The sequence below is a fragment of the Erpetoichthys calabaricus genome, chromosome 9 (genome assembly GCF_900747795.2).
Source record: "Erpetoichthys calabaricus chromosome 9, fErpCal1.3, whole genome shotgun sequence".
NCBI lineage: Eukaryota > Metazoa > Chordata > Cladistia > Polypteriformes > Polypteridae > Erpetoichthys > Erpetoichthys calabaricus.
The window spans coordinates 93,802,377-93,824,101 of record NC_041402.2 but is presented as its reverse complement, the minus strand read 5'-3'; the positions used below and the strand labels follow the sequence as shown (position 1 = coordinate 93,824,101).

General features: G+C 38.1%; 1 protein-coding gene across 1 annotated transcript in view; it reads right to left on the bottom strand.

Moving 5' to 3' along the window:
- The window catches only part of lpcat3 (lysophosphatidylcholine acyltransferase 3), a 46,780-nt gene that overhangs the window by 17,697 nt on the left and 7,358 nt on the right, over positions 1–21,725 (bottom strand). Inside the window, exons 2-4 of the mRNA XM_028809944.2 lie at positions 3,877–3,984; positions 3,678–3,784; positions 3,453–3,546 (exon numbers count right to left, since the gene is read on the bottom strand). Coding sequence (XP_028665777.1) covers positions 3,453–3,546; positions 3,678–3,784; positions 3,877–3,984 — 309 coding nt within the window. The remainder of the gene's footprint in view (positions 1–3,452; positions 3,547–3,677; positions 3,785–3,876; positions 3,985–21,725) is intronic.

The window sequence follows — 21,725 nt, the reverse complement described above, 5'->3', positions numbered from 1 at the left end:
GCATGGGAATAATGGCATAGTTCTTAAGAGGTCTGAAGTTCATGACATTGCTTGGGAGGTGAATGTGTATATATTGGAGGATGCACACTTTACCATGCCTCTGCTCTTGGACTTAAATTTTATTAAATCCTCTGTAATGACCCCTGCACATGACGTCTGGTGATTACATGCAGCCAAGAGGTGGGGTGTATTGGCTTTTAGAAAGTGCACAAGATGACCTACTACAACACAATCATTTATTTTATTATAATAAACAACCAGTTACTGAGTGCTCAGTAGGAAGTAGAATTAGGGCTTAGCCAAAGGATATACTAAAAAGTTGACCAATGGTCTGTACTGAAACTGGGCAGGACATCAATAGAGATCCACCATGTCCATAATGTGCATAAGATTTCGGTCCTTTATAGGGCCCCTAATCTCTCCAATGAAGGAAAGGAACAAAACAACAACCAAACAAAAAAAAAAAAAAAAACAAAGTTAACGGATGGATGAATGGATAAACAGTAAGTTAAAGGAAGGAATACATGTGCCTTTGTCATCTGTTTGGGCAAAACCTGCATTACTGACTGGCAAATCCTATGGTATATTTAAGTTCTATGTTGATTACAGAGGGCTTAATGCCAAAACATGCCATGGCACTTACCATTTAAACCTGATCCATTAAAAATTACAGGTCTTTGGGAAGTCCTATTCAGGTTACTAAGAAATGTGCATAAAAGACAGCATAGCCAAGACTGGTCATCAACGCCGAGAGTGTCTCCCATTTCAGAGTCAAGCCCTTTGCTTAAAGCAAAGGCTTATAGAACAAATCCAAAGGAAACTGATAGAGAATATACATTTTGTCTACACTGATGACAACCCCAAGCCCCACAATGTTATTGAGGGATGTTGGGCAGCTTCCTCAAATTCATACCTCAGCTGGTTGATGCTATTGTTCCTCTGCATCATCTTTGAGAAGGGACATCTCTCCTACACTGAACACCAGCATATCAAGATGCATTTACAAGTCTTAACTAGGAATTGTTAAAACAACCCATTTTGGCTCAACTGGACCCAATCCTAATCATCACTTGTGACCCTAGTATTGACTTGGTGCATGCGTTTCCTCTTGACTAACATAAAAAAAACATATTTGATGGTGGTGATGGACTATTTAAATAGGTGGGTGGTGCTGTTTGCCTTATTAGATATTAAAACATTGTGCATTTGTTCTGTCCTGATGGCTAAAACTTTCACCTGTTGTTGTGTGCCAAGGAAATTTACCACCAACAGAGGTCTGTGGTTTACAACCTCAGAGTTGGAAAAGATTTATATTAAATAGAAGCCATGCACAAGAAAACAGCATACGAGTATTATCCTCAAGATAACTTCTTTGAGAAAGTTAAGTAGATTTAAGACCATGCAAGCCTTTTTCTGTCAGAAGCTGCTAACGGAATTGTCAACATCTTCTAGAGTTGCACTTAGTTCTTAACCCAACCTGGCATGAAGGTAAAGGTAAGTCCTCCGCTTAGGCGGATCTTGAGAGGCAAGTGTTAGGTGCTTTAGAACTGCATATGTCAGCACCGTGTCAATACATGCCATTAGTTACAACTGCAAAGAAATAAAGAGCAAAGTGAAAAGCCAAACAGATCTGGTATTATTATAAGTTTAAGAGTGTGACAAATTAATTGCCTTCACACAAATTCTCTCCTGCTTCTGCACCTTGTTGTCCATTGTCATTGTCAAGGATCAAATGTGCAACACAAGTCCAATTCCGCTACAGACTGTCTTCTGCTGCTAAGGTCTGGCACTAGATTACCCTTTGGAGAAGAAGGGTCAGCTCAGCCTTAAAACCTCTTAAATGAGAAGTATGGCAATTGTGGCTTTGCATGTCCTCTATTACAAACACACATGCTCTGAAAACCTACCAAAAATCTAAAATTTCAGTGATGCTTGAGCAAGTAATAACGTAACATAGGACTTTCCTTCCATATCAAGAAACAAAACACTAACACGGGATAACAAAAAAAAAAAAAAAAAATCACAACAAAAGCTTATCACTGTGCTATTAAATTGGAATAGAAGTACTATGTTCACATTTAAGTGAATATGTGAAGGCAAAAAAAGTTACAAGAAGTGTTTAATGGCAGTGATCTGCATCCAACAAGCATAACTTAAAAAAGAGAATGAATGACTAATGGAATGATCTACAGTAGAGAAACCAACAATTTCCTGCTTTTATGCCCAAATGTTCATTCCTCTGGCTTAAGTTCAAAATTCATCTTGATATAATAGCAATTAGATTGTTATTTTTGTATTTATTTTGCACAGAGTCAAAAAAGCGAAGTCAGCCTCTTATTTCTAGTTTTACAAGACATTCCTTGACCTGCTATTCTTTATCCTGTGTACTATTAGTGCTACTGTTAAAAAAAGGCACAGAGGGGCAAGAGTGCCTGTCAGTCTAACTTTTTCATAAACATTACAAAATTAGTCCTACAAAAAATTCCCAATTTTCCTCAAGCAAAGAAATTAAGAAGCAGCATGCAGTTCTCTGAGAATCTCCACTTTTATACCAAAAAATCAGTACCAACTGCATGGTTTTATTTTAATCTAGAACTGCATCTTTCTTGGTTATTAAGACATATAATCTACACAGAGAAGACCTTGCATGACTTGACACAGCAACAGCAAACAGTGCAGAACTTGATAGAGCCACTTCTAAAAACATGCAGTGGAACTACAAACTTTTTACAGACAACACATGTAGCCACTATGAAAGAATAATAGATGAATGGTTTCAGAAAAAAAAAAATGCATTTAGTTAAAGAATGTTTCATTGAATTTTCACATATATTTTGATGGGAGTTAAATTTTAAAAAGAGCAACATAATAAAAAAAATATTCAAAATAATAATATTTAAAAAGCAAAAAGGAAAAGGCACTTCATGAATGGCTCCCCTAAAATACAAGCCTGCTTAGATGTGTTTTTACTTATTTTACTTCTAGAGTCAATGGAGATTAAATAAGCACATAGAGCAGAAGCAAATCATCCACAAAAATATAATATTTTTCAGAGTAACACTATAAGCTAAAGTGATAACATAGGAGTGATTGTTAAATATTGCAAATATTTATTTTAACTACATGGTTTAGTTAGTGATTATTTATTGATAACCACAATATGCTATACTATGCAAAGCTTACATAAAAGTATATTCCTTAATAAGAAGAAAAAAATAATGATATATATTGTTTGTAATTCAAGTCATAATTTACAATAAAATGCTGTTTTACAAGATTTGCTTTAAAATATTATCAATACCCATTGTAAAATTCTTTTTATTACTCGTTTGTCTATACTTTACTCTTTAGTTTCCTTTTTCTTTTTGAGGCAATTACTGTAACTGCAGATGAAAACATTGGTACAATTCATCACACAGATCATACTAGAATTGTTATAATCTGTTTTATACCTATCAGTTTGAGTGTCAGGACACAATGTGGCATTGTCCACTTGATGTCGTAGTGATCAGTGGCAGTGTAGTAATAGCCAGTGAGCAGGTATCCCTGTGGAAAACAAAGCAGGGTAGTTGTTGCTGTGGGCTGACAAAGATGACTAGCCCACTAAGGCATAAAATTCATTTAGTATTAATTTCCCAAATAGATGTGTGGTAAAGACCAACAGGGACTAATCTTACCATCTGGAAAATAAAACTGCTTCCCACTGCTGTCACTGTTCTTCCCATTAGTCTTAAGAAGAGGAACTGAACCAAGATGCAGAGGAATGAGTGAAAGAGCTGGAACCCTGGGGGGGGGGGGTAGCAATTAAGAAAGACAGTAAGAACAATAAAATAGAGGATGATAAAGTGATGGATTCAGATAAATTATTTAACTTACCAAAATTGAAATATGCTATCCAGAGGCCAGTAAGTGTATGGAAGAGATGAATAAGAAACACATCTTTCTTAAATAAACAATATCGAGATACCAAAGCAAGGGGGTAACCTAAAGAATAATTAAAAAACAGTTAAATTAGAGAGAGTAGGCAAAACACATCAGACTACATAGAAGAAATCTATACTTCCTAGAACTATAGCACCAAAAAAGTATCACATATATATTTATATTTTTACTATACATCCTGGAGAATTGGCTCATTCTACATATGGTCAAAACCATTGTGTGTCTTTACCTATACCTTCCTCTCCTTCAGTAGCTACTGTTAATATCTCACTTAAATCTGCTTAATTAGACCTCACATATGCCAGTTTTGAGTTAAAACTGATGATTTAGAAAAGGTCTGCATCTTATATTTTATTTTACTGACACTTAGCAAAACTATAATTTACTTCACAGAATTGTATTTTGCTTTTTTGAATGTCTGTTACATCTCTCTGTCTAACCAACTGTAAATTTAACAGTTCTAATACAACTTCTACCGGACATTTGCACTGTTGGTGCAAAATTGTTTGTAGGCAATTTTGACCTCAATGAGGATACATCTTCTTGTCAATACGTTTATACAGTGTCCTTCAAAGACAGGAGTTTTAGAAGCAGCAGCTGCAAAACAGATATATGACTGCTTATACTTACTGCTTACTGAAACACTTCCTTTCATTATATGCAAGATTATTCAAACTGTAAACTAACCTAGCATCAATAAACGTGTGCATGCTCTGAAAGGGATCAGTGTCACTCTACCCAATGTTGCTAAGGATAGACATTGGCTCCACTGCTATCCTAGAATTGGATACATGTTTTCAGTAAATAGCTAAATAAATCTACCCTGCAATTCTGATGGAAAAGCTGTATTTCATCTCCAATTTTACTTTTGGTAATAAATCAAACATCTACAACCCTGTATCACCAAACAGGAATGTAAAAGATTTTAAATATAACTTCTGTTTTATTTTGGTTAATTTTTGGTTCTCTCTCTTTTTTGCATTTGAATAGAGTTGGCTTGGTCCCTTTAATATTTAAAGCTTTACCTTTCTATCTAGATTACAGTAATCCCTCGCTACTTCGCGGTTCACTTTTCGCGGATTCACGACTTCGCGGATTTTATATGTAAGCATATCTAAATATATAACGCGGATTTTTCGCTGCTTCGCGGGTTTCTGCGGACAATGCGTCTTTTTACTTCTGGTACTGCTATCTCAGTTGGTTTGCCCAGTTGATTTCATACAAGAGATGCTATTGGCGGATGGCTGAGAAGCTACCCAATCAGAGCACGCAGTTAAGTTCCTGTGTGCTGCTGATTGGCTCAGCGACGGAGTGTTGCATTAACCAGGAAGTCTCATCTCACTCATTCAGCATTAACGTGCTACTGATTATGGGGCCGTGTCCAAGCGCCAACAGAAGATGCAAATGATTGCAGAAAAGGTAAACGTTTTGGATATGTTGAAGGAAGGGAACAGCTACACCATTACAGCATCAATGAGTCCATGATTCTTTTTATTTAAAAAGGAGGAAAAGCATATAAGATCTACGGCCGCAGTGTCCTTTAACCAGGGCGCAAAACGAGTTGCAAGTGGACGTGATAAGGCAGTAGTCTGGATGGAATCTGCTTTAGGAATCTTTGCAACAAGGTCGACGACGTCATGACCGCCTACAAGCTGCTACATGTACTTCGCTATACAGTAAGTGTAAACTTATCTACCGATTTCACATTGCTTAGCAGTTGTCCCTGTTATTAATTGAGTAAAGGGTGGGTTGTAAACAATACAGGGAGGGTTTAAAAACGTCCAAATACACGTTAAATAATTAAATAAATATGGTGTCCCTACTTCACGGAAATTCAGTTATCGCGGTCGGCCTTGGAACCTATCTCCCGCGATAAGTGAGGGATTACTGTATATGCATTTTCCTGTTCATGACTGTCAGATTGAACTTCATTACCTGAATGTATAATAATAATAAATAATAATAATAATATTACCCCATGCTAAAGTTTTGCATCGCATTACTCAAGACATGAATACAAAGCTGTTGCATTTTACATATCTGATTTTGCACATCATTTACAGAATTAGCCTTTTTTGACAACAGATTTGTATTATTTGGGACAACAAAAAACAAAGAAATAGTGCCAACCAATGTCGCACAAAAAGACCAAATAATAAGAACACCTTCCCAACCTCAAACCAAGCCCGGTATAGAGATAATGAGCTTGCATAACCTAATGAGAATTGTTGCCAAACAGAATGTGAGGAGTTTTTATTTAAAAAAAAAAAAAAACCTATATTTCTAGTCACAAAAAAGTGAGAGTAAATTTTAAGTGGACAATGAATGATAGCTCCTAGCCAACCAAGTTCTGAATTAGTCACACTGTGCAATACCACTTTAGAAGAGGGGTCACCACAGAGTTCAAGCAAAATTAAACTGAAAAACGATTATTAAAGACAAAAAGGATAAGATGTCAAGGGATTTCCAGTAAGAGGAGGAAAAAGAAAAAAAAAAAAAAAAAAAAAAGTACAGCGGTCCAGGTGAAGGTACAGAAGCGTATTAGGGCAACAGTGAAAAAAACAAATACGGATACAGTGAAGAAGAAAAAAAAACAAAAACTAAATGTCGAGATTAAAGTCGACATGTTAAACTTTATTCTCGTAGTTTGTCATTAAAGTAGAACATTGTAAACTAACCTTCATCCTTCATTTAGTAGGTCTTCCCAAACCACGTCATAAATTATGTAGCACATGAAATGCTTTGTGTTAAGCGTTCCCCGAGCCATATTAATCACTACGTGCTTCTTAAACTGATTTCCTCTGCACAAAGAGGAGGCGCAAGCAGCAATCACTGCACAGAATACATTAATTTTACGATATCCCTGCTTTCTGAACATTTACAATGCTAAGATAAATACTTGATACCATTTTCATGATGAAATGCATTAAAGCATGTACTAATCATGTGGGGGCACGGTGGCGTAGAGGTTGCACTGCTGCCTGGCAGCAAGGGGGTTCCAGGTGTACCCTGCCTTGAGTTTGCATGTTTTCCTGCTAGGTTTACTCAGCGTGCTTCAGTTTCCTTTCAAAGTCATGCAGGCAGTGGGGTTTTGTTATGCTATATTGACCCTGGGGTATGTGCGTGCTCGTATTCACCATGCAATGAGCTGGCATCCCGTTCAGAATTTGTTCCTGCCTGGTACACGATGCTTGCTGGGATGGGCGCAACCCTGAATGAATGGCATATTTAAAAACGTATAACGAAGATTTTTTAAAGTTCTGAACACTCCGTGGTCTAAGTTTATAACTAGTTTTAATTTCACAAAGATGTTTATCGTGTGGTGATTGGTTATGTGGAGAATGAAAAAGGAAGGATAGGAACGGGGGGGTTTGGTACGTCAGAGACAGCATGCATGCAGTAATGAAAGTCTGCACAGAAGAAAATCCATCGAAGACACAAACACAGAATTCAACCACCAGATCACGAACCCAATATTTACATAATATTTCAGTTAAACCTGTGCAATACCCATTCATAATCCAGTTTTTTGGAGCCTCGTCACACCTGCCATAAAGTTCTGAATGTACACCAGAGTGCATGTTTAATACCTGCTTTAATGCATTTCATCATGAAAATGATATCAAGTATTTATCTTAGCATTCTAAATGTTCAGAGAGCAGGAATATCATGAAGTGAATGTATTCTGTGCGGCGATCACTGCCTGCGCCTCCTCAATGCAAGAGGAAGTCAGTTTAAGAAGCACGTAGTGATTAATAACTGGGTCGGGGAACACTTAATACAAAGCATTTAATGTGCTACATAAGTTATAACAGGGTTTGAGAAAATCTAGTAAATTAAATATTTATTTTACGATGAAGTTTAATTTACGACATTCTACTTTAATGACAAAAACTACGAGAATAAAGTGGAAATGTCGACTTTAATCTCAACGTAAATGGCGAGAATAAAGTGGAAATGTCGAGAATAAAGTCAACATGTCGACTTTAATCTCGACATTTAGTTTTTTTTTTTCTTCACTGTGTCCGTATTTTTTTTTTTCACCGTGGCCCTAATACGCTTCTGTATGAAGGAGAATTATATAAGGAAAAAATAACACCATAAGAGAAAGGATGGATTAAGTCAGGCACAGAAAGCCAAAATAGTGAGAGTATGGCACAAAACAAGAAAGGTAAAATCTGAGAAGGTAAAGTGGCAATATGGTAAAATGGGACTTCAGGAAGTTACAAAGCAAAATGTCTGTAAGAAGCGTGATTCAAGTTGTACACAACATGGGGTGTGGGTGACTGGGGATTCTCAGAGCAGAAGATATTGTTTTGAAGATAATATCCCATAAAATGAAAGACAATTGAATATCGCATATTAAAATTATATATATATTAGTAAGTGTTGGAGGAGAAACTTCATGTAATGAAGCAGAAGAAACGGGTTGGAACGCAAGCAAAAAAAAAAAAAACCTGAGGAGATGAGAACAAAGCCAAAATAGAGACAGCATTTGCTTAAGGTATTGTTCCACTCCCAGTTCTGGTGGGGACACCTGTGGCTGCGTGGTTGTTGATCCAACCAGTTTCACAATCAGCGAGTCACTTTAACTTTTGATTTAACTTTTTTTTTTTTTAAGCTGCTCTTTTTTTCTTCTTATTCTATATTTAGAAAACAGCAGTAAATAAGAGAAGTAAAAAAGATTAACTAATTGAACAAGGACATCAATTTACAGTTTAACAACTCATCAAATGTAAAACTTGTTGGAACAAAACCCTGCAGGCAAAGGACTGGGATTGGAACCCACAGGCTCTAGGACTTAGTTTGAGATATCAATGAGCATCATGATGTCACATTTATTAAATCTCATTTTTCTACTGTAAAATGTACAAAACACTAAAAGTACAAACTCAGAAGTGTAGAAAGTATAATAATGATACAAATAATAATAATAATGATTATATGAATAGCACACTGCACATGTGCGAGTGACTAGAGTGTCACATTCGGATTCCCAAAATCACTTTCAGTCTCACTGTCTGTTTCAATTTCATTGCCTTAAGACAAATACACCTCATCATCACAGCTGAGAGGAGTTTCTTAGGCAGGGTCTATACTTCATGGGAAATGTGCACCTGAGGACGATACTGCTACAGAAGCGATGTACTGTTTATACTTGTGTACATACTTTATGGAAATCTGGAGGATTCAACCAGGTGGCAGAGATACCATTAAGGTGAGAAAAACAGCGTTCAGCTTCACTGTGTTGTGAATTGCCAGAAACATCCATTAAATTCTCAGGACACCTCCCCATAAAATCTCTAAAAAGAATGGATGTTTAATGGTTACATCCATCAATCCACAGATGCGTCCATTCCAGCTAGTATCGGGCATGAGGAAGAAATGATCCCTGGATGGGGCATAAGCTCATCGCAAGGTGAATACAAGCACACACACACACACACACACAAGGAAACCGGAGCACACTGGAAACCCACCAGGAAAACATGCAAACATCAGGCAGGGAACACAAGGAACGTGACTCGCTACTGAGAGGCAGCAGTGTTACCGTTCTGCCATTTTTCCGCCCCCACATGTGCAATTATTAGCAATATAAAGGATGTTAATTTATCTGCAAAATGTAACATACATGCTTTAACACACTTCATCATGACAGTGATATCAAGTATAAATCTAAGGATTCTAAATGTGCAGAGAGCTGGAATATCAGTGTGGTAATCACTGCTTGCCGAAGTTGTCAGTGCAGGAGGAAGTCCCAGAAGCATATAGCAATTAACAAGTGGGTGAGTTTTAAGATGACGTTTACGACATTCTACTTTAATGATGAAATAAACTACAAGATTTAAGTCAAATTTTCCACTTTAAATCACAAAATAGTCCCTTTTTTCCCTTCACTGTATTTGTGCCACAGAGAAAAAAAATAGGGACACATTCTGATGCTGTTGCAAAGGTACACAAAATCATGGCACAGCAGATAGTATTTGAGAGCTTTAAAATGTATCTCGTCATTACGATAGGGCAGTGTTTCCCAAACTCAGTCCTGGGGACCCCCTGTGGCTGCAGGTTTTTGTTCCAACCAGATTCCTAATCAGTGACAACACCTGATAGCGCTGATCTCATTTAATTAGCTGTTTTTTTTTTCCTTTTACTTGACATTCAGAAAAGCACAGCAGCATGAGTTTTACATTTATAAGACATTTGTAAATATTTCTGCTTTTGCTATAGACTTAAATGCTTAACTCTCTTTTGTTGATTTCATTATACTTTGCCCTTTCTCTGTGCAGTTTTTCCCCCTTCGTTGTATCTTAATAATGACAATTTAAAATGAGCAGATCAGACACCTAGGCAAACAACACTGAATAAATCAAAGAAAAAACTACTTTAGAGTCAGACCCACTAATTAGTAAATAATGGATTAATTAAACAATTGGAACATCTTGAAAAGTAGAATGAAAATCAAGATGAAAATACTGTTAAAAAGAAAAAAATTAGATTATTCCTATATAACTGCTTGGTACATTTTAATATTTTTTTTAGCAAACTTTTTCTATATTGTTCCCAAAACATAGAACTTGGGAAATAACACATCGTTTAACACTAGAATTACCAGAGCCTACGAAAAAACTCATAGATCCGGCCCACCTTAAATCCATTCGCACCTCTCCACCAGCATCTTTTGTCATCTAAATGTGCTGATTAGGGAATCCATTCCCGGGCTCCCGAATTCACGTACATTTTTAATTCCCGCATTCCTGGGAATGAAACTGCTGTAATTCCCGGGAAAACGGGAACGGCCAAGCTCGCATATATAGTGTGTAAAAATCGATCAAGAAATAACAGAGTTATAGTTGAAAATAATTAAGGTGGCGCCATTGCTGCAGCTTGCACTTCATCAGACAACAGCTTTGAACAGCAACTTGAATTTGCAATGCGTCAGTCTGTTGCATCCGCATTATCTGTGCCAAGAAACTTGCCATCACAGATTGATGACAAGAAACTGGATGCATCAGTAAAAGCTGAAATGGCGGTGTTTCAGTGCAACAGCAAGCGCGGGCGTTGTTTAGAACAAGTGTATCAGTATCTGATGATTGTGCCGCCTACTTCAGTGGAGGCAGAGCGTGCTCTCTCAGCGGCTGGAGTACTTCTGCACAAAGGTGCGCTCTTGCATGGACGACCCCATGCTGGACACGTTAATAATAATAATAATTCATTACATTTATGTAGCGCTTTTCTCAGTACTCAAAGCGCTATCAACACAGGGAGGAACCGGGAAGCGAACCTACAATCTTCCACAGTCTCCTTACTGCAAAGCAGCAGCACTACCACTTCGCCACCTGTGAGGACGTTGTAGTTTCTATGCGCTTATTACCGCAACTAAAGATACATGTACTTCTATGACAGCATGAACTGCTTGTAGATAACGTTAGTCTTTTATTTGTGTCAACATATTGCAGTAGTTTTATTAAAAATAAGTGTCGGTCGTTCTAAAACCATTCACATGCGAGATGCCCGTGCACTGTGTCATCCCCAGGAGCCCGGGATTCACAGGAATGAAATGCGTGATTCCCAAATTCCCGGGAATGGATAAACCCATCCGGGAATGGATTCCCTAGTGCTGATAAAGACAAGCTGCAAGCAGCCGGCTATTCCATCCCCCCACCGACTTAGAACGCGCACGAACTTCTCCCAGCTCATACCTTGATTGATTATCTGGGAGTGAGAGTTTAGAGTGGAAATAATTGATCGTTATTTGGAACACACGCATGTTTCATGTGTGTTCCGTTTCTACAGTAATCTGTGTAAACACATTGTTAAAACTGAAACTTTTTCATATTTTAGTAATAAATGTTACAAAATGTAGGCATAAATTATAAAATGTGTAAAACCTGAAGTCCAAAGATCAAATAAACACTTTCACAAAAGGTTCAAGAATGATACAACAGCTTCTGTGGCGTACCGGTAAGATTTGCTGACTCAGCGTGCCGCAGACTTGCCGTGCCTCAGTGACCAGAGTTCGATTCCCCGCTGGGGAGAAAATGTTATTATTTTTTTTTTCTTTTTAACCTTCGCCAATCTGCCTGCCTGCCTGAACTTCCCATCTATCTATACAGTAATAACAGTAATTTTATTATTATATAGCAGCTTCCCTGTCTGCCTATCATATAGTGCCTTTCCTTCCTATCCATCTATATATCTATCCCCTTAGCTGTTTTTTATATATCTATTAAACAGTGCCTATGGGGTGCCAAACAGGTGGACAGAGGTTTTTGGAAAAGGCAAAAAAGAAGAGAGAACAACTGCTAGTCCTTGGATGGGATCTTTATGATTGAACATTAGTAATTGGTGTTATATCATAGAGTTGGTAGGAGCAACATGGAAAAGGGATAAATACAGGTATGTCTTAGTCATGATGATACTGTATAACCCTGCCAGAAGAACTTGTCACAGAAATTTCTAATCGACATCGTTAAATGCGTTCCCTGCAACTAGGTCACTATGAAAGGATAAGAACAGAAACTGTAAGGTGCTGGGGCCTTCTAAGGTTACTTTATGCCCGATGGGAACAACTGAAACCCAGATTTACTTAGGAATAAATAGCTGGCATTTCTGAGCAAGAAACTTCACAAGCAACTCAGAATCAGAATTTATAAATAAAATTGGAACAATCTGTGGGCTCCTTATTTCACTTTAAAGCCAAAGTGATAGTGTAAATATATATATAATAATATATATAAATATATTTGACATATAATTAATCTGGAGGTAGACAGGTCCAATATGTGGAGAAAGGAGGGAACAATTTACATAAAAACAAGAAAAACGGTGCTTCATAAGTCTAATTCTCTCCTTGAGCTCTGTTTGAGTAATAGATGAATCCCCTGGACAGGCCATTTCCAAAGCGATAGGAATGGATAAGTATGTTACAAAGTAATCAGTTTCAGAAAGGGGTAGTGTCTGAGTGTTTGTAAAGTAATTTTGAGCAGAAATCCAAAAATTGTATGTTGCTATTAATAAAAAGCTCTGCTTTATTGCAAACAGCCAAGATAGAAGAAAATGGTGTCACATTTGTACATCCTCTGAGCCACTAGTTTACTAGGGCGTGCTACAGCAATATAACATCTAGGCCATATGAACACCATTTTCAAAAGAATGTGAATTTCATTTAGTTTGCATGCTTATCATCATCAAAAGCTCATAATCAGAATCCACCACACATGGGTGTGCATCTTAGACAGTAGCAAGGAGCTTATGAATTGAAATGAAGACAGTACTCGTAACCCAATGAATGATGGGAAGAGGCAGGTCTTCAATCCAACAGCTCAATCCAATGGAAACGCATTTCGTCTGCGTGAACTGCTCTGACTTCTTAGAAGTATTCATATAACAATATTTAAGAAAAAGTACATACATTTTGCTCGTTGTGAGCAAACAACTAGATGACTTGACATGTGGATTATTTGCCATGGGTAACAAAATTACATGGGTTTTTTTATATTGTTTCCTGTGGTCCAGAGCTGGTTTCCATAACCGTCACCTCTATCAGAAAGTTTATTATCAGTATCCTTAACCAAAGCATTAGGGAGAGAGTAAGGTCTTCAATTCAAAAGTTCAATCCCATGTTAATGCAATCCGTCTGTGTTCACTGCTATGATATTCTGGAATTATTAACTCAACAATATTTTAATAAAAAAAGTACAGAAGAGTGCATGTCTGTCAATTGTGCAAATAAGAGTTCTATTGTACTTTGTATACATGAATAAATCTGAACTGATCTGATTACACCACATTGGGTTTTTAAATTGTATTTGAAAGAGCTAATGCCACATGCTTGTTAAAATGAAATTTTCAATGCCACTTGTTGTGGTGTGCAAAGTCTGTAAATTTTGGTATATATTTTCATTATATTTTGCTCAAGACAAAACAACAGATGAACGTAAATACAGGTCACTTGCATGGACAGTTAACATCAAAAGCAATCTGTTTTCCTGAATCACAGTACCATTTGTTTGATCTGAGCAAGAATTCAGGAGATGCCTCAAGCTGTATTGATGATTTTATCACCTGTGAAGGGAAAGGCACCAAGACTAAATTGGTTTACAGCTTGGGAAAGGAAGACATGCTATGGTTCAAGCTGTATCCAATTACTTTACAGCCTGCTAACAAAAGGAGATGCCGTGGGACTAGAAATTGTCAAACCAGTTCACAGCTTTAGACAAGAGATTGGTAAAACATCAAAAACTGTATTAATTGGGGAAAAAGGACATACTCAAAACAGATTAAAGAGTTTGAATGAATTAATTCATCATATTGACAGCCAGCCAATCGGAATATCTAACAATCATGTGTTGCAGAACCCCTGCATAGAATTTTATAATAAATATGCTTCGTCTAAAGGGCAATGTCAGGAGAGGGTACCAGCAACTTCCGGCCATTTCCATCTGACCGTCGGCAAAGCATCTCATGAACAACTTCGAGTGCTAGATAAATGCTTCCCCAGGACATTCACCCTTGAAAACGTTAATTTTTTCTAAGATTTTTCCAAACACTATATCCAGACCTTATTATCAGTCTTATTTTCTCTTTGTTCTATTTGGTATTATTATTAATGTAATAAATACCACACTGCTTTTAACTTTCTATATTTTGTCTTCATATCTGGAGTGACTGTAATAAAGTAGATACTTTTAACAGGATCTGGGGCAGTCGGAAGTTTGCCATACGCTCCGTGTTGCAAGGTTTATTAAGGGTTGAAGGTGAGAGCTCAACCCAATAGCAGGGAACTGTACGTAATGTAAGGCATTCTTGGTTGATAAATGGCCTATAGCCAAGGATGTTGAGCCTTTGTATATTTAAATGTATTCCTAGAAGCCAAAGTAATATTTAGGTCTGACATATATTTTAAACATCATATTTTGTTTGTGCTGATAAAAACTAAGTCTCTTGAAGTTCTAAGGGAGGGACAAGTTGTGTTATTCATAAGGCACTTATGTGGTTTAAAGTGCTAGGGATTAATCAGCTGTGCTCTTGTCATCATACCAAAGTGATCATTGTGATCGCAAAATACAGCGTTACACACTGTGATGATGGAAAGAAGAACTTCTGTAGAGTGTCAACCCAAACACATGAGGTATTTAAGTGACAAAAAACAACAAGAAGCAAGCCCGACTATGGAGGCTAGCTAATAATTTGGCTTATCGACGTGGCATACATAATCCATACAGAATGCAAGAGACTGAATGAAGACAATGAAAGAATAAAAAAAACATGCCAACAAGCGTGTGTGCATCATTAAATAATCACAATCTTTTACATCCTTACTTTGTTAACCCTAACCCTAATTTTGTTCAGGTGCACTACCAGAGAGAGACAAACAAGAGATATTTATTTGCCCCCAGGGTAATTTGGCTTTTTAAATAAATAAAAAAAAGAAGAACAGTGAGAAATACAGAGTCTCTGTAAAAAAGCTGCTGCTAGCACAGCACCCTGAAGTATACATTGCACGTCTAAAATGGATATGTTCACCTTGTTCAATATGAACCACTATAATCTGATGACTAGATGTCCATGAATTATTTAGCAACAAATAAAATAACACGATAATGGCAAACTTGCTATTGTAATGTAGCTCATACGGGCATGAACATTTACCATCTGCAGTTTTTAAACTAGGTTTAAATATATTAGATCTGCAATACTTATTTTTAATTGGCACAGTCTAATGTAAACTTTTTTGTAATTTGACAGGTGTAATGCATAATGCAAAAAGAACTTCTGGTGGGTCAGAGGAGATGGTGTTGAGATGGAAAATTCTCTTGGTTATTTTAATTTAGATGCAACTTTGCTATTTCAACAAATATTATATTATGATCAACAGAACTCGGACACTGGATTGGAAACAGAAATGGGGTTACATCTTGGTGATTTTCAATTCAAAATGAAGATGACTTTTGTGTTCAAGCAACCAGAAATGTTATTTACTGTTGTTTCAAGGCAAATAAAAATGACAAAATGTATTTTAACTACTAACTAACTAAAAATTAAGTCCTTAACATGGCTTCCTACAAGTTGTACAATATAAAAGGACAGACCCAAACATTCCCCGAACTGTTAACAAAAAAACTACTATGACTTACACCAATTCCATTTTAGTCACTGTTAAAATATTCTCCTTGAGATACTGTTGTGATGTGAGATTTTACATATAACTTGATAAATATTTTGTATGTCTTTATTTGTAATTTAGGCAAAGCAATGTAATTTAGTGTTTACCCCCCCCCCCCCCCCTTCCCCTTAGGAATGGGTCTGTTTGAATTTTATGACAGGATTTGGGGGATGTGTCTTAAACCAGTTTGGCGAGTGTTTCTTTGCTAAAGTCATTTCTACCCCCGCAAGTAGGCGAAGGTGTACTTTAACATATGGTTTGGGGGCAGGTGTTAAGATGTTCTATTTCCCCATTGGTCTGAGGTATGGCTGTTTGGAATTGGCTTGTCTCAGAGGCCTTTAAGTAGCATGATGTCCTATTGGCTATAGGGGTTGGACAGAACATCTATAAATTTACGTGTTTAACCTCACAATCTCTCTCTTGCTAACCCGTGATGCTGTAGAAGTATCTTTCTCTTACTAACCAAAAACTGAAAGAAGCATCTCTCTTGCTAACCTGTGATGATGAAGACAACACAATGAAGAGCACAGTTTAGCAGCCATTTTGAACAGACATGTATGTGGCTGAAAGCTGAGCACCAATGATGCCTTAACTAGAGACATTTAAGTAACTACAAGTCTGTGTGCCGCCTGAACTACATATCTCCATTTAATCAGGTTGTATGGTTGCCAATATTCAAATGTACTTTGCATATTGTTATTTATGAATATTATCAATAATACATTTTTTTATTATTAACTTCTGCTTGTCTTTTTACTACATCTAATTGCCTGAGGTTATAGATATATAAGGGAAGGTGGGGATAAGTTATATACAATAATACCTTATAAACAGTGGGAAGTCTGTGAGATTAAGCATTCTAAGGCTACATATTAATAATACAATAGTGAATTATATATATAAATTGCTCTACTTTCTCCTAAGTCCATGGCAAGCAAGACAAACGCAAGACAGCCCCGCCCACCAACAATTCACTAAGCAGCCGACCATGGCACATGCACGTCAGAGCCCTGCCCACCAAAAATTCGTGCGAAAGCATTTGCCAACAATGTAATCATTAATCAAGAATGAAAGTCGGAGGTTCGAAGATGATCACATACCGTCGTAGTTCCGACCATAAACGATGCAGACTGGCGATCTGGCAGCATTATTCCCATGATCCGCCGGGCAACCAAAGTCTTTGGGTTCCAGGGGGAGTATGGTTGCAAAGCTCAAACTTAAAGGAATTGACGGAAGGGCACCACCAGGTGTGGAGCCTTTGGCTTAATTAGACGCAACACGGGAAACCTCACCCGGCCCGGACAAACAGAACAATGAAAAGTCAACGTGGCTCAGAGGTGCATATGGACTGTAGCAGATGCAAAACCAACTGAGGCGGTGTTTGGAAAATGAATAGTCAACATGACTCACAAGTGCATGTGGACTGTACACAGACGAAAGCAATTCAGGTGAGGAGTTGGGGGCGGGTACATGAGCAGGCAGTGCGTACTGAACGATGACTACAACAACAACAACAACATTTATTTATATAGCACATTTTCATACAAAAAGTAGCTCAAAGTGCTTTACATAATGAAGAAAAGAAGAATAAAAGACAAATAAGAAATTAAAATAAGACAACCTTAGTTAACATAAGAAGGAGTAAGGTCCGATGGCCAGAGTGGACAGAAAAAACAAAAAAAAACTCCAGAAGGCTGGAGAAAAAAATAAAATCTGTAGGGGTTCCAGGCCACGAGACCGCCCAGTCCCCTTTGGGCATTCTACCTAACATAAATGAAATAGTCCTCTTTGTAGTTAGGGTTCTCACGGAGTCACTTGATGCTGATGGTTATACAGACTTCTGGCTTTTAATCCATCCATCATTGTTGGAACATCATGGTGCTTTGGGTAGATGGTGGTGGCACAAGCCACCACCAATAGGACACCGGAAAAGGAAACAGAAGAGAGAGTAGGGGTTAGTACAGATTTTGAATGGTTATTATAATGAATTGGATATACAGAGTGTCAGGATTAAATTACAGTGAAGTTATGAGAAGGCCATGTTAAAGTAATGTGTTTTCAGTAGTTTTTTAAAGTGCTCCACTGTATTAGCCTGGCGAATTCCTACTGGCAGGCTATTCCAGATTTTAGGTGCATAACAGCAGAAGGCCGCCTCACCACTTCTTTTAAGTTTTGCTCTTGGAATTCTAAGGAGACACTCAGTTGAGGATCTGAGGTTGCGATTTGGAATATAAGGTGTCAGACATTCCGATATATAAGACGGGGCGAGATTATTTAAAGCTTTAAAAACCATAAGCAGAATTTTAAAGTCAATTCTGAATGACACAGGTAACCAGTGTAGTGACATCAAAACTGGAGAAATGTGTTCGGATTTTCTAAGAGATGAATGTTCACCCATCAATACATCGTCCTCATTGGGCGTCCTTCCCCTCACACCCCATTCCGCCCTCCGCGTGCGACTGCCGTCCAGCCCCGTCCCTCGTTCTGGGAGATGGGGGCGCAGCGGTGGTCCTCCAATTTTAAGTCACGGACAATTGTATGTTGCTCTCTCCAGAGTTCCCTTACAGTCGTATCCTCAAACCCACCCCAAAAGAAGAAGCATGTTTGTCGTGGATGTGAATCGCTGTATGCGGCGTGCAAAACAGTTTTCGAGGGATATCCCATGGTCTTACAGTTGGTGGGCGGGTCTCTGTTAGTTGCTCTTGCGAGTGGGCACATAACTAGGCAGTGCGTATGCTTCGAGAGCGAGGGTGGACGCGACAGGACCATCTAAGAAGAATCATATTTGTCGCGGATGTGAATCGCTGTATGCAGCGTGTAAAACGCTGTATTGTATGTTGCCCTCTTCAGAGTTCCATCTTTTCATTCACCTACAGTCGTATCCTCAAAACCAACCCCATTTGGACAACTGTGTCTTACAGGAAGTGTTCACCCATCAATACATAATTATGCAGCGTATGCTACGCCGCAGGTTGGCTAGTATATATTACTCTACCAAGACAAAACAGATACAATACACTTGTTCCACTGCTTCTAACATTCCAACTAAAACATCCAGTACTTTTGTTTCCATGTACAGAGCATTCTAAGATTCTTTTTCTTCTTCCACGGAAGCGAATTATCTTCCCTTCAGTACCAATTTTAATTCTCGGAGCGAAAAAAAAAAACTCATAGGGACAGAGATCTGCTAAATTCGGGGAGTGCAAAGCAACATCCACATTGTGTTTTGTCCAAAACTCTTTGACAACATGGTGTGTGCAGGTGTGTGGTTATGGTGGAAATTGCAGTTTTGCATGCACCACTGCTCCAGATTTTTTTTCAATAAAGCTTTCCTGCAGACACCTCAGCAAGTTAGTGTAATGTTGATGATTAACAGCCTGTTCATGGGAAACAAACTCTTTATTAAACAACAAAGTTACACAATTATTGAATAAATGTCAGAAATACGCATATGATCAAATTAGCATGATGTCACATGGCAGACTAATTGATAAGACTGTAAACATACGATATCTAGTAGTATCCATCCATCCATTTTTCCAACCCGTTGAATCCGAACACAGGGTCACGGGGGTCTGCTGGAGCCAATCCCAGCCACCACAGGGCACAAGGCAGGAACCAATCCCGGGCAGGGTGCCAACCCACCACAGGACACACACACACAAACACACCCATACACCAAGCACACACTAGGGCCAATTTAGAATCGCCAATCCACGTAACCTGCATGTCTTTGGACTGTGGGAGGAAACCGGAGCGCCCGGAGGAAACCCACGCAGACACGGGGAGAACATGCAAACTCCATGCAGGGAGGACCCGGGAAGCGAACCTGGGTCTCATAACTGCGAGGCAGCAGCGCTACCACTGCGCCACCGTGCCACCCTATCTAGTAGTATCTTAATACATAATTCGCCTGCCTCCTCACTCACGTCCGTCCAAAGCCGAATGCGCAGTCGCCTTCTGCGCAGCTGCCCGAAAAACCTTACGAGACCGACATCGAACCCCAACATCGCGGCAGGCGACGGATTTACCGCCGCATTAATTCAAAGAGAAAGGCGACTTCGATTAAAGCTCTAGAGGCCTGAAAGGCGATTTCGACTACAGCTCGAGGCCTAATTATGCATTCTGATTCAATTACGCATTCATTCAATACACCTATATCAGGTTTGTGGTGCTTATACTTATTACTATTCCATATTGTACTGGAACATTCATTATTCAATATTATACTATAGGCCTAGAAAATTCATCAACTAACAGTACAAGCCTGTACAGTAATGAGTAAAGCGGACTACAATCATTACAAAACAACTAATTCGTTACTTATCATTTGTTCTTCATACACTGCTGACACAAACTCGTGCCCATTTCATCTTACGTCTTTGTCTAGTAGTCAATAACTACACCAAACTCTTGAATTTTTGCTCTGTTCCTGAAACAAATCGTTATGTATGGGTCACTTCAATATTGTAAATTTGACAATGCTCTGAAGTTAAGGTGAACCAAAAAAAAAAAAGCATACAAACTATATTATTATATATATATCTATATATATAAAAATGGAATGGGTGGGTCGTCGGGTGGGCCTTTTTTTCATTCCGTCGTTTTTTCGACGTTTTGAAAATGTAGAATGATTATTTGATTTTTTTGTTTTTATTTGATCGTGTCTAAGTAGCCGCCGTCGTAATAAAGTATCGCTAAAATCGTCATTTATCGTAATTTATTTTTGACGTATAACGTCGCCATCGTCGAGGTCAGTGATACCACTGCAAAAAATCTGCTTACGGTTGAAAGACACGCCCTACTCACTGGACAGTTAAAAACACCAATCAACCTAACGATGACATCAAGTATTACCCAATCAAAAGTAAGAAAGGAGGCATCTTCATAAAATGCGTGTGGGATGATTTGCATGAGACGCTGCTTTAAAAAAAAAAATGATAAAAAAAATACGGGATAAATCCCGTCCAGTATTGATTCAAAACGGGACGCGCAATTTCATTCTCAAACGCGGCACGATTCCGTATTTTAAAGGACGGGTGGCAACCCTACAGTGCCAGGTAACCACCCATACAATCACATTGTGATTCAGACTAGGAATGCAATGAATGTAATTACCCCGATCTACATACAAGGCGAAAGTCTTGCAACATTCAAAGATGATGGTTTGGGATAAGTACACCATACAACATAAAAGAGCTTATGAAGCCTTGAACCGAAAAAAGCAACATCTCAGAGATCGTAAAAAAAAAAATAGGAGCTAATGTCGTTTTACTCGCTGTAGATTTTAGTCAAACATTACCAGTTATTTCACGAGGGAGACCAGCACATCAACTCAACGCGTGTTTAAAATCCATGGTTCTCCCACGCTCGGTTATATGTCGCGTGTTCTCGGGTAGGTGCACCAAAAAATGTATACATTTAAGCATGTAATGGGCAAACAAAAAATGAGGTATACCCGAAGGCACAGCAGTAGTACTTAATGTAACTTTACTTCTTAAATGTTAATGTTTTACTGTTTAATAATTTATACGCTTCTTATATGTTGTTCAAATTCTTTTATCAAAATACCACTGACAGCGCAATGCACGATAACATCGAGTGAATACACCATACG